Source organism: Panulirus ornatus, chromosome 6 (assembly GCF_036320965.1).
Source record: "Panulirus ornatus isolate Po-2019 chromosome 6, ASM3632096v1, whole genome shotgun sequence".
Lineage (NCBI taxonomy): Eukaryota > Metazoa > Arthropoda > Malacostraca > Decapoda > Palinuridae > Panulirus > Panulirus ornatus.
The window spans coordinates 1,282,825-1,296,622 of record NC_092229.1 but is presented as its reverse complement, the minus strand read 5'-3'; the positions used below and the strand labels follow the sequence as shown (position 1 = coordinate 1,296,622).

Below are 13,798 nucleotides of genomic sequence, written 5' to 3'. Positions count from 1 at the left end.
TTCTAACAACTTGCCTCCCACACCATATATTCTTAATACCTTCCACAGAGCATCTCTATCAACTCTATCATATGCCTTCTCCAGATCCATAAATGCTACATACAAATCCATTTGCTTTTCTAAGTATTTCTCACATACATATACTATACATATCCCTGGGGATAGGGGTGAAAGAATACTTCCCACGTATTCCTCGTGTGTCGTAGAAAGCGACTAGAGGGGACGGGAGCGGGGGGCCGGAAATCCTCCCCTCCTTGTATTAACTTTCTAAAATGGGAAACAGAAGAAGGAGTCACGCGGGGATTGCTCATCCTCCTCGAAGGCTCAGAGTGGGGTGCCTAAATGTGTGTGGATGTAACCAAGATGTGAAAAAAGGAGAGATAGGTAATATGTTTGAGGAAAGGAACCTGGATGTTTTGGCTCTGAGTGAAACGAAGCTCAAGGGTAAAGGGGAAGAGTGGTTTGGAAATGTCTGGGGAGTGAAGTCAGGGGTTAGTGAAAGGACAAGAGCAAGGGAAGGAGTAGCAATACTCCTGAAACAGGAGTTGTGGGAGTATGTGATAGAATGTAAGAAAGTAAATTCTCGATTAATATGGGTAAAACTGAAAGTTGATGGAGAGAGGTGGGTGATTATTGGTGCATATGCACCTGGGCATGAGAAGAAAGATCATGAGAGGTATCATGAGAGGCAAGTGTTTTGGGAGCAGCTAAATGAGTGTGTTAGCGGTTTTGATGCACGAGACCGGGTTATAGTGATGGGTGATTTGAATGCAAAGGTGAGTAATGTGGCAGTTGAGGGAATAATTGGTATGCATGGGGTGTTCAGTGTTGTAAATGGAAATGGTGAAGAGCTTGTAGATTTATGTGCTGAAAAAGGACTGATGATTGGGAATACCTGGTTTAAAAAGCGAGATATACATAAGTATACTTATGTAAGTAGGAGAGATGGCCAGAGAGCGTTATTGGATTACGTGTTAATTGACAGGCGTGCGAAAGAGAGACTTTTGGATGTCAATGTGCTGAGAGGTGCAACTGGAGGGATGTCTGATCATTATCTTGTGGAGGCTAAGGTGAAGATTAGTATGGGTTTTCAGAAAAGAAGAATGAATGTTGGGGTGAAGAAGGTGGTGAGAGTAAGTGAGCTTCGGAAGGAGACCTGTGTGAGGAAGTATCAGGAGAGACTGTGTACAGAATGGAAAAAGGTGAGAACAATGGAAGTAAGGGGAGTGGGGGAGGAATGGGATGTATTTAGGGAATTAGTGATGGATTGCGCAAAAGATGCTTGTGGCATGAGAAGAGTGGGAGGTGGGCTGTTTAGAAAGGGTAGTGAGTGGTGGGATGAAGAAGTAAGAGTATTAGTGAAAGAGAAGAGAGAGGCATTTGGACGATTTTTGCAGGGAAAAAATGCAATTGAGTGGGAGAAGTATAAAAGAAAGAGACAGGAGGTCAAGAGAAAGGTGCAAGAGGTGAAAAAAAGGGCAAATGAGAGTTGGGGTGAGAGACTATCAGTAAATTTTAGGGAGAATAAAAAGATGTTCTGGAAGGAGGTAAATAGGGTGCGTAAGACAAGGGAGCAAATGGGAACTTCAGTGAAGGGCGTAAATGGGGAGGTGAAAACAAGTAGTGGTGATGTGAGAAGGAGATGGAATGAGTATTTTGAAGGTTTGTTGAATGTGTCTGATGACAGAGTGGCAGATATAGGGTGTTTGGGTCGAAGTGGTGTGCCAAGTGAGAGGGTTGGGGAAAATGATTTGGTAAACAGAGAAGAGGTAGTAAAAGCTTTGCGGAAGATGAAAGCCGGCAAGGCAGCAGGTTTGGATGGTATTGCAGTGGAATTTATTAAAAAAGGGGGTGACTGTATTGTTGACTGGTTGGTAAGGTTATTTAATGTATGTATGACTCATGGTGAGGTGCCTGAGGATTGGCGGAATGCGTGCATAGTGCCATTGTACAAAGGCAAAGGGGATAAGAGTGAATGCTCAAATTACAGAGGTATAAGTTTGTTGAGTATTCCTGGTAAATTATATGGGAGGGTATTGATTGAGAGGGTGAAGGCATGTACAGAGCATCAGATTGGGGAAGAGCAGTGTGGTTTCAGAAGTGGTAGAGGATGTGTGGATCAGGTGTTTGCTTTGAAGAATGTATGTGAGAAATACTTAGAAAAGCAAATGGATTTGTATGTAGCATTTATGGATCTGGAGAAGGCATATGATAGAGTTGATAGAGATGCTCTGTGGAAGGTATTAAGAATATATGGTGTGGGAGGCAAGTTGTTAGAAACAGTGAAAAGTTTTTATCGAGGATGTAAGGCATGTGTACGTGTAGGAAGAGAGGAAAGTGATTGGTTCTCAGTGAATGTAGGTTTGCGGCAGGGGTGTGTGATGTCTCCATGGTTGTTTAATTTGTTTATGGATGGGGTTGTTAGGGAGGTAAATGCAAGAGTCTTGGGAAGAGGGGCAAGTATGAAGTCTGTTGGGGATGAGAGAGCTTGGGAAGTGAGTCAGTTGTTGTTCGCTGATGATACAGCGCTGATGGCGGATTCATGTGAGAAACTGCAGAAGCTGGTGACGGAGTTTGGTAAAGTGTGTGGAAGAAGAAAGTTAAGAGTAAATGTGAATAAGAGCAAGGTTATTAGGTACAGTAGGGTTGAGGGTCAAGTCAATTGGGAGGTGAGTTTGAATGGAGAAAAACTGGAGGAAGTGAAGTGTTTTAGATATCTGGGAGTGGATTTGTCAGCGGATGGAACCATGGAAGCGGAAGTGGATCATAGGGTGGGGGGAGGGGGCGAAAATTTTGGGAGCCTTGAAAAATGTGTGGAAGTCGAGAACATTATCCCGGAAAGCAAAAATGGGTATGTTTGAAGGAATAGTGGTTCCAACAATGTTGTATGGTTGCGAGGCGTGGGCTATGGATAGAGTTGTGCGCAGGAGGATGGATGTGCTGGAAATGAGATGTTTGAGGACAATGTGTGGTGTGAGGTGGTTTGATCGAGTAAGTAACGTAAGGGTAAGAGAGATGTGTGGAAATAAAAAGAGCGTGGTTGAGAGAGCAGAAGAGGGTGTTTTGAAGTGGTTTGGGCACATGGAGAGAATGAGTGAGGAAAGATTGACCAAGAGGATATATGTGTCGGAGGTGGAGGGAACGAGGAGAAGAGGGAGACCAAATTGGAGGTGGAAAGATGGAGTGAAAAGGATTTTGTGTGATCGGGGCCTGAACATGCAGGAGGGTGAAAGGAGGGCAAGGAATAGAGTGAATTGGAGCGATGTGGTATACAGGGGTTGACGTGCTGTCAGTGGATTGAATCAAGGCATGTGAAGCGTCCGGGGTAAACCATGGAAAGCTGTGTAGGTATGTATATTTGCGTGTGTGGGCGTGTGTATGTACATGTGTATCGGGGGGGTTGGGCCATTTCTTTCGTCTGTTTCCTTGCGCTACCTCGCAAACGCAGGAGACAGCGACAAAGTATAAAAAAAAAAAAAAAAAAATATACATACATAGACGTATACATTTATACGCATGTACATATTCATACTTACTTGCCTTCATCCATTTCTGTCACTACCACTCCACACAGGAAATAGCATCCCCCCTCCCCCCACATCTTCCTATCCACATCTGGCCCCACAGACCTTTCCATGGTTTACCCAGACACTTCACATGCCCTGGTTCAGTCCATTGGCAGCACTTCGACCCTGGTATACCACATCATTTCAATTCACTCTATTCCTTGCATGCCTCTCACCATCCTGTATGTTCAGGCCCTGATTGCTCTGAATCTTTTTCACTCCCTCCTTCCACCTCCAATTTGGTCTCCTGCTTCTCCTTGTTTCATCCACCTCTGACACATATATCCTCTTTGTCAATCTTTCCTCACTCATTTTGTCCATATGTCCAAACCTTTTCAACACACCTATTGCTCTCTCAGCCACACTCTTTTTATTACCACACATCTCTCTAACCCTTTCATTACTTACTCGATCAAACCACCTCAGGCCACATATTGTCCTCAAACAATTAATTTCCAACACATCCACCCTCCTCCATACAACCCTAAATATACCCCCTGCCTCGCAACTATATAACATTGTTTGAACTACCATTCTCTCAAACATACCCATTTTTGCTCTTTGAGATAATGTTCTCTCCTTCCACATATTCTTCATCGCTCCCAGAACTTTGACCCCCTCCCCCACCCTGTGACTCACATCCGCTTCCATGGTTCCATCTGCTGCCAAGTCCATTCCCAGATATCTAAAACACTTCACTTCCTCCAGTTTTTCTCCATTCAAACTTACATCCCAATTAACATGTCCCTCAACCATACTGAACCCAATAACCATGCTCTTATTCACATTTACTCTCAACTTTCTCCTTTCACACACTTTTCCAAACTCAGTAACTAGCCTCTGCAGTTTCTCACCCAAATCAGCCACCAGGGATGTATCATTAGCAAACAACAACTGACTTACTTCCTAGGCCCTTTTATCCCTGACAGACTGTATACTTGCCCCTCTCTCCAGAACTCCTCCCTGATAGACTGCATACTTGCCCCTCTCTCCAAAATCTTGCATTTACCTCCCTAAGCACCCCATCCATAAACAAATTAAGTAACCATAGGGACGTCACACTCCCCTTCCACAAACCAACATTCACTGGGAACCACTCTCCTCTCTTTCTACTTTTACACACGCTTTACATCCTTGGTAAGAACTTTTCACTGCTTCTAGCAACTTACCTTCCACACCATGTACTATTAAAACCTTCCACAAAGCATCTCTATCAACCCTATCATATTCCTTTCCAGATCTATATATGCTACATACAAATCCATCTATTTTTCTAAGTATTTCTCACATACATTCTTCAAAGCAAACACCTGATCCTACATCCTTTACCACTTCTGAAACCACACTGCTCTTCCCCAATCTGATGCTCTGTACATGCCTTTACTCTCTAAATCAGTACCCTCCCATATAATTTCCCAGGAATACTCAACAAACTTATGTAATTAATGTTATTTTTTTTATTAGAGAGTTATTGATAGTCTCAAAGCCAGAGATGATACAGTAAGTGATTTAGATTCTTTAAATTTACTCAGAAGGTAATATTAAATTTCAATATAAACTTACCATTTCCTCTTCTCATTGCAGTGAAAAGAAAACAAAGTATTACAATTAACATAAGCACAGTTCCTGCGCTCTTCAATGCTCTATGCAGCACTACGACAAGTTTTTTGCTGACAACAAATTCTTTTGACCGTGAGAAAGTTGTAACTCTTGCTAAAACTTCTTCACCAGTAAGTAGATGTCACATGTAGGTTTTATAAGTGAAATTTGTAAAATCTTTACTAACGTGAATTTATGCCTTAGTCCCTTAATTTGTTTTCTACTTTACAGGAGAGTGCCCTGTGTAAGGTAGCCCTCAAAACATCAGCTATTGCACATCTTACTGTACTTGACTTTGACTGTCTTACATATATTTTTACTTTTGTCTTAGGCATGATATGTAGTTTCTTCACATGTATAAATTCACTGAGCTCATTGAAATACTCCTCTATTTATATGATGGAGTGACCATCTAGGCTAACAATGTGATTTTCATTAGGGGTGTGCAAAGTGGCAGAAGTGTTTTACAAGCAGTCTTTGAAATTCCTGTTCTTAGCTCAGTTAAACTTCAGTTTTATGTCATCCTGCCCTCATAAAAGTAACTCATTCATTTTACATCCCTCTTTCGCTTTATCTTTATTTTTTTCATGTTAAAAAGTCAGATATCATCATGACATATTTGCTGTCACAATAGCCATATGTGTAGTGTTTTCCACTTTCTACTCATTTCTTGAAATAGAATGAAAATTGTTGCCACCCACTCTGGTAAATTGATTGATATGATATATTAAATGAGAAAGGTATCCTTTGCACTTACTCTGGTAACTGATTGATATTTTTAATGAGAAAGGCATATCTTGACATTGATTATGCAAGTCTCCATCCTCCATGGGGCTTCTGTCCATTAATAAAGTGATGCCTACCAAATCAGAAAGTGTTCATTACATTATCTCAATGGTACTAAAACAAATGTTCATTACATTATCTCAATGGTACTAAAACAAATGTTTTAGTACATATTTCATTGTATGGCAAAATTCATACAACCTTTTATTTTAACTGTATATAGTCACTTCTTTCAATTTTTCAGGAAATTTATAGGGACAGCCCTTAGATCTGAAGGACTGTGGTCCTTAGTTTGTAAGATAAAAGGATCATAGGTGCTTTTTAAGATATTTCCTTGTAAGTTATTTCCGTAAAATTAGATTATATACATTAATGCAGACATTTTTATTTTTGCTGTAGGGTTCTTTCAAGGTGAATGCAGACATCCTATATTCACATAAAAAAAAGGATGATTTTGGATTAAGGTAAGATTTACATTGTATTTGAAGTAACAGGATACTAATTAGGTTGGTTTGAAAAAGGGTATTTTGAAGATTTCACCGTTTCTTTTTTGTCATTGCTAACAAGACTGTCATCAATTTCATAGTAGTCTTTTGTTTACTGTTGAATTATACCATTGATAATTTCTGTTATTATTATTTCATGAAACCTATGAAGGTGTGATGGTCAAGTACAAACAAAGGAACAAAAAAGGGAAGTCAAGGAAAAAAAAGCAAGTTTGATAGATGTTATTAAATTTGATTTAAAGGAAGATTTAAAAGAAAAAGAAGAAAAGAAGATCAGAGAGGAAAAACGAAGGGAAAAGGAAAAAGAGAGGAGGAAACAGGTTGGTAGAATGTCTTTGCAAATATGAGTGAGAGAGAAAATGTAACAACATAACATTTACTTATCCCCTTCAACCTGCTTTTCCAGACACACCTCACTACCTACAGAAATTGGCCAACTCACCCAGCACTTACTGATGTGGATGTTTTAATTCCCATCATCCTGTTTGGTTCACTTCTCACCTAAGATACCTAAGATTAGCTACTTATAAACTAACAGCATTCTTTCAACCTCCTCTAACAATGCAGCTAGTCAATCGTACTTCTATCCCATGACCTCCCAGAGACAACCTCACCAGACATCTTTTCCATCATGACACTGCACATACAGACTGCCTGGCACACACTACATGTACTCTTGTGTGACCCCTCACCCTTTCTGATAAAACTTCAGGAAACCCAGCCACTTTACGTAACCACCAAAATACAAAAAGGCACCCAATCTCTTGGAAAGCAGATTGTTTGGTTGTCCCACAGCAAATAGATTCTAAGCTCCAGAATTTAACTATCTCTCTGTATCCATATCACTGATACATATTCCCACCTGGAACTCCCTTGAGGTAATAGTCACGGCAATAGAATATCCATAACTGGTGAACTCCAGCACTGCTTCTCAGCCTTTACTGCCTTACCCTTAACAGGCCACTGGCAGAAGGCCACTCTAGCACAGTGTTTGCAACGACTCCCACCAAATGATCCTTCTGACTACTTATACTGAATGCTCCTGCCTGATGTTCCTGCCTACTACTTCTACCTAATGTTGCAGAACCTCTATTTAGATAGAAATTTTTTTCTAACAGTTGGTCCAGAACTGCTTTTTAGATCACTTCTTTTAGCTAGTTTCTCATGCCCTAGACTATCCCATCTCATGCTTCATCTACGCCACCATTTAAGCCACTTAAAAGCACTTATTTCAAGGACTCTGAAAACAATATGACTCGACCTTCTCCCCACAAGTTGCAGATCTCTTAAGAAAACGAGCATGCTTAGACAAAGTACTCATTATCATCACAGACTATAGAACAAATCCTAACTCAAAGTAATGCCATTACCAACATAATTGTGGGAAAGAAAAAAAAGCAAACTTTCACTCCTTTTTTAATACAGAATCATAAAACCAATAGCACCCAACTGTAGTGAGCGATGAAAAAAGAAAATCCATCCCACCTTCACCACATGATGCCTACACAAGAAGCACTTGTAGCCCAGATCATCAGTATCCCTCCTCTCAGTGAACACCCAAGCATACTTTTGGAACAATTCAAAATGATTAATCTCATGCCGACAACACCTCTCAATGGGATAATCATGAAAAAACCCACTAAGTCCACCTAGTAAAACTATTCACCGATCCCTCTCTTCCATTGACATTTACAACACATTTAAAACCTTAAAGAATTCCTTTTGAATTGGCTGTGACAGCATATCAAACTTCTTCAGATCTTAATAATCATTTAAACCTATAAAAGTATAATTTCCCTGTTCATTTAAAATGTTAAGAATATAATTTTTTTGGGTAAAAACTTTTTGTGCAATTCCCTAGGGATAAGGGAAAAAGAATACTTCCCACACATTCCTCACTTGTCGTAGAAGGCGACTGAAGGGGACGGGAGCAGGGAGCTAGAAACCCTCCCCTCCTTGTATTTTGACTTTCTAAAAGCGGAAACAGAAGAATGAGTCACGCGTGGAGTGCTCATCCTCCTCGAAGGCTCAGATTGGGGTGTCTAAATATGTGTGGATGTAACCAAGATGAGAAAAAAGGAGATATAGGGAATATGTTTGAGGAAAGGAACCTGGATGTTTTGGCTCTGAATGAAATGAAGCTCAGGGTAAAGGGGAAGAGTGGTTTGGGAATGTTTTGGGAGTAAAGTCAAGGGTTGGTGAGAGGACAAGAGCAAGGGAAGGAGTAGCACTACTGAAACAGGAGTGTTGGGAGTATGTGATAGAGTGTAAGAAAGTATACTCTAGATTGATATGGGTAAAACTGAAAGTGGATTGAGAGAGATGGGTGATTATTGGTGCCTATGCACCTGGGCATGAGAAGAAAGATCATGAGAGGCAAGTGTTTTGGGAGCAGCTGAGTGAGTGTGTTAGTAGTTTTGATGCGCGAGACCGGGTTATAGTGATGGGTGATTTGAATGCAAAGGTGATTAATGTGGCAGTTGAGGGAATAATTGGTGTACATGGGGTGTTGAGTATTGTAAATGGAAAAGGTGAAGAGCTTGTAGATTTATGTTCTGAAAAAGGACTGGTGATTGGGAATACCTGGTTTAAGAAGAGAGATATACATAAGTATGCGTATGCACGTAGGAGAGATGGCCAGAGAGCGTTATTGAATTACATATTAATCGATAGGTGCTTTAAAGAGAGACTTTTGGATGTTAATGTGCTGAGAGGTGCAAGTAGAGGGATATCTGATCATTATCTTGTGGATACGAAGGTGAAGATTTGTAGGTGTTTTCAGAAAAGAAGAGAAAATGTTGGGGTGAAGAGAGTGGTGAGAGTAAGTGAGCTTGGAAAGGAGACTTGTGCGAGGAAGTACCAGGAGAGAGTGAGTGCTGATTGGATAAAGGTGAGAGCAAAGGACGTAAGGGGAGTGGGGGAGGAATGGGATGAATTTAGGGAAGCAGTGATGGCTTGTGCAAAAGATGCTTGTGGCATGAGAAGCTTGGGAGGTGGGCAGATTAGAAAGGGTAGTGAGTGGTGGGATGAAGAAGTAAGATTATTAATGAAAGAGAAGAGAGAGGCATTTCGACGATTTTTGCCGGGAAATTGTGCAAATGACTGGGAGATGTATAAAAGAAAGAGGCAAGAGGTCAAGAGAAAGGTGCAAGAGGTGAAACAGAGGGCAAATGAGAGTTGGGGTGAGAGAGTGTCATTAAATTTTAGGGAGAATAAAAAGATGTTTTGGAAGGAGGTAAATAAAATGCGTAAGACAAGAGAACGAATGGGAACATCAGTGAAGGGGGTTAGTGGGGAGGTGATAACGAGTAGTGGTGATGTGAAAAGGAGATGGAGTAAGTATTTTGAAGGTTTGTTGAATGTGTTTGATGATAGAGTGGCCGATATAGGGTGTTTTGGTCGAGGTGGTGTGCAAATTAAGAGGGATAGGGAGAATGATTTGGTAAACAAAGAAGAGGTAGTAAAAGCTTTGTGGAAGATGAAAGCCGGCAAGGCAGCGGGTTTGGATGTTATTGCAGTGGAGCTTATTAAAAAAGTGGGTAACTGTGTTGTTGACTGATTGGTAAGGATATTTAATGTATGTTTGACTCATGGTGAGGTGCCTGAGGATTGGCAGAATGCCTGCATAGTGCCATTCTACAAAGGCAAAGGGGATAAAGATGAGTGCTCAAATTACAGAAGGTGTAAGTTTGTTGAGTATTCCTGGGAAATGATATGGGAGGGTATTGATTGAGAGGGTGAAGGCATGTACAGAGCATCAGATTAGGGAAGAACAGTATGGTTTCAGAAGTGGTAGAGGATGTGTGGATCAGGTGTTTACTTTGAAGAATGTATGTGAGAAATACTTAGAAAAGCAAATTGATTTGTATGTAGCATTTATGGATCTGGAGAAGCCATATGATAGAGTTGATGGAGATGCTCTGTGGAAGGTATTAAGAATACATGGTGTGGGAGGCAAGTTGCAAGAAGCAGTGAAAAGTTTTTATTGAGTATGTAAGGCATGTGTAAGAGTAGGAAGAGAGGAAAGTGATTGGTTCTCAGTGAATGTTGGTTTGCGGCAGGCGTGCATGATGTCTTCATGGTTGTTTAATTTGTTTCTGGATGGAGTTGTTAGGGAGGTGAATGCAAGAGTTTTGGAGAAAGGGGCAAGTATGAAGTCTGTTGTGGATGAGAGGGCTTGGGAAGTGAGTCAGTTGTTGTTCGCTGATGATACAGCGCTGGTGGCTGATTCGGATGAGAAAGTACAGAAGCTGGTGACTGAGTTTGGTAAAATGTGTGAAAGAAGAAAGCTGAGAGTAAATGTGAATAAGAGCGAGGTTATTAGGTACAGTAGGGTTGAGGGACAACTCAGTTGGAGGTAAGATTGAATGGAGAAAGACTGGAGGAAGTGATGTTTAGATATCTGGGAGTGGATTTGGCAGCGAATGGAACCATGGAAGCGAAAGTGAGTCACAGGGTGGGGGAGGGGGCGAAAGTTCTGGGAGCATTGAAAAATGTATGGAAGGCGAGAACATTATTTCGGAAAGCAAAATTGGGTATGTTTGAAGGAATAGTGGTTCCAACAATGTTATATGGTTGCGAGGCTTGGGCTATAGATAGAGTTTTGCGGAGGAGGGTGGATGTGTTGGAAATGAGATGTTTGAGGACAATACGTTGTGTGAGGTGGTTTGGTTGAGTAAGTAATGAAAGGGTAAGAGAGATGTGTGGTAATGAAAAGAGTGTGGTTGAGAGAGCAGAAGAGGGTGTTTTGAAATGGTATGGTCACATGGAGAGAATGAGTGAGGAAAGATTGACAAAGAGGATATATGTGTCAGAGGTGGAGGGAACGAGAAGTGGGAGACCAAATTGGAGGTGGAAGGATGGAGTGAAAAAGATCTTGAGCGATCTGGGTCTGAACATGCAGGAGGGTTAAAGGCGTGCAAGGAATAGAGTGAATTGGAACGATGTGGTATACCGGGGTTGACATACTGTCAATGGATTGAACCAGGGCATGTGAAGCGTCTGGGGTAAACCAAGGAAAGGTTTTTGAGGCCTGGATGTGGAAAGGGAGCTGTGGTTTCGGTGCATTATACATTACAGCTAGAGACTGAGTGTGAATGAATATGTCCTTTGTTGTCTTTTCTTAGTGCTACCTCACGCGCATGCGAGGGGAGGGGGTTGTCATTTCATGTGTGGCATGGTAGCGACAGGAATGAATAAAGGCAGCATGTATGAATTATGTACGTGTGTATATAAGTATATGTCTGTGTATGTATTTATGTGTATACGTTGAAATGTATAGGTATGTATATGTGCGTGTGTGGATGTGTATGCATATATGTGTGTATGTGGGTGAGTTGGGCCTTTCTTTTGTCTGTTTCCTTGCAGTAACTCGCTAACATGGGAGACAGCAACAAAGTATAATAAATGAATAAATCCTTACACTTATCTGATTAAGTGTCTTTTTATGAGATTTCACCTTCTAGGGAGAGAAAATTCTTGATCAAAGAAAAAAATCTGTTATCTGTAAAGACTATTGTCTCAGCATTTATAAAGTCAGCCATGCTTCATTTGTAGTTGTTTATGTATATGCATTGATGTATGGTATTGACATATATAGGATTAGATTTTCTTTTTCTTTTATTTATTTATTCTTTTTTTATTATACTTTGTCGCTGTCTCCTGCGTTAGCGAGGTAGCGCAAGAAAACAGACAAAAGAAAGGCTCAACCCACCCACATACACATGTATGTACATACACATCCCCATACACACATATCTATACACCTCAACATATGCATATAGATACACACACACAGACATATGCATATATACACATGTACATAATTCATACTGTTTGCCCTTATTCATTCCCATTGCCACCCTGCCACACATGAAATAACAACCCCCTCCCCCAGCATGTGCGCGAGGTAGCACTAGGAAAGACAACAAGACAACAAAGGCTACATTCGTTCACACTCAGTCTCTAGCTGTCATGTACAATGCACTAAAACCACAGCTCCCTTTCGACCTTCAGGCCCCACAGAACTTTCCATGGCTTACCCCATACGCTTCACATGCCCTGGTTCAATCCATTGACGGCACACTGACCCCAGTATACCACATCGTTCAATTCACTCTTTTCCTTGCTCGCCTTTCAACCTCCTGCATGTTCAGGCCCCGATCACTGAAAATCTTTCTCACTCCATCTTTCCACCTCCAATTTGGTCTCCCACTTCTCCTGGTTCCCTCCACCTCTGACTCATATATCCTCTTTGTCAATCTTTCCTCGCTCATTCTCTCCATGTGACCAAACCATTTCAAAACACCCTCTTCTGCTCTCTCAACCACACTCTTTTTATTACCACACATCTTTCTTACCCTTTCATTACTGAATCAAACCACCTCACACCGCATATTGTCCTCAAACATCTCATTTCCAGCACATCCACCCTCCTCCACACATCTCTATCTATAGCCCATGCTTCACAACTATATAAAATTGTTGGAACCACTATTCCTTCAAACATACCCATTTTTGCTTTCCAAGATAACGTTCTCGTCTTCCACACATTTTTCAACGCTCCCAGAACTTTTGCCCCCTCCCCCATTCTATGATTCACTTCCGCTTCCATGGTTCCATCCGCTGCCAAATCCACTCCCAGATATCTAAAACACTTCACTTCCTCCAGTTTTTCTCCATTCAAACTTACCTCCCAATTGACTTGTCCCTCAAGCCTACTTGACCTAATAACCTTGCTCTTATTCACATTTACTCTTAACTTTCTTCTTTCATGCACTTTACCAAACTCAGTCACCAGCTTCTGCAGTTTCTCACCCAAATCAGCCACCAGTGCTGTATCATCAGCGAACAACAATTGACTCACTTCCTTAAGCTCTCTCATCCACAACATTATGCATACTTGCCTCTCTTTCCAAAACTCTTGCATTCACCTACCTAACAACCCCATCCATAAACAAATTAAACTACCATGGAGACATCACGCACCCTTGCTGCAAACCAACATTCACTGAGAACCAATTGCTTTCCTCTCTTCGTACACGTACACATGCCTTACGTCTTCGATAATAACTTTTCGCTGTTTCTAACAACTTACCTCCCACACCATATATTCTTAATACCTTCCATAGAGCATCTTTATCAACTCTTATCATATTCCTTCTCCAGATCCATAAATGCTACATACAATTCCATTTGCTTTTCTAAGTATTTCTCGCATACATTTTTCAAAGCAAACACCTGATCCACACATCCTCTACTACTTCTGAAACCACACTGCTCTTCCCCATTCTGATGCTCTGTACATGCCTTCACCCTCTCAATCAATACTCTCCCATATCA

General features: G+C 41.1%; 1 protein-coding gene across 1 annotated transcript in view; it reads left to right on the top strand.

The window, feature by feature from the left end:
• LOC139749260 (uncharacterized) overlaps nucleotides 1–13,798 on the top strand; it is a 481,728-nt gene that overhangs the window by 79,889 nt on the left and 388,041 nt on the right. The window contains exons 9-11 of the mRNA XM_071662996.1: nucleotides 5,151–5,296; nucleotides 6,351–6,415; nucleotides 6,609–6,777. Coding sequence (XP_071519097.1) covers nucleotides 5,151–5,296; nucleotides 6,351–6,415; nucleotides 6,609–6,777 — 380 coding nt within the window. The remainder of the gene's footprint in view (nucleotides 1–5,150; nucleotides 5,297–6,350; nucleotides 6,416–6,608; nucleotides 6,778–13,798) is intronic.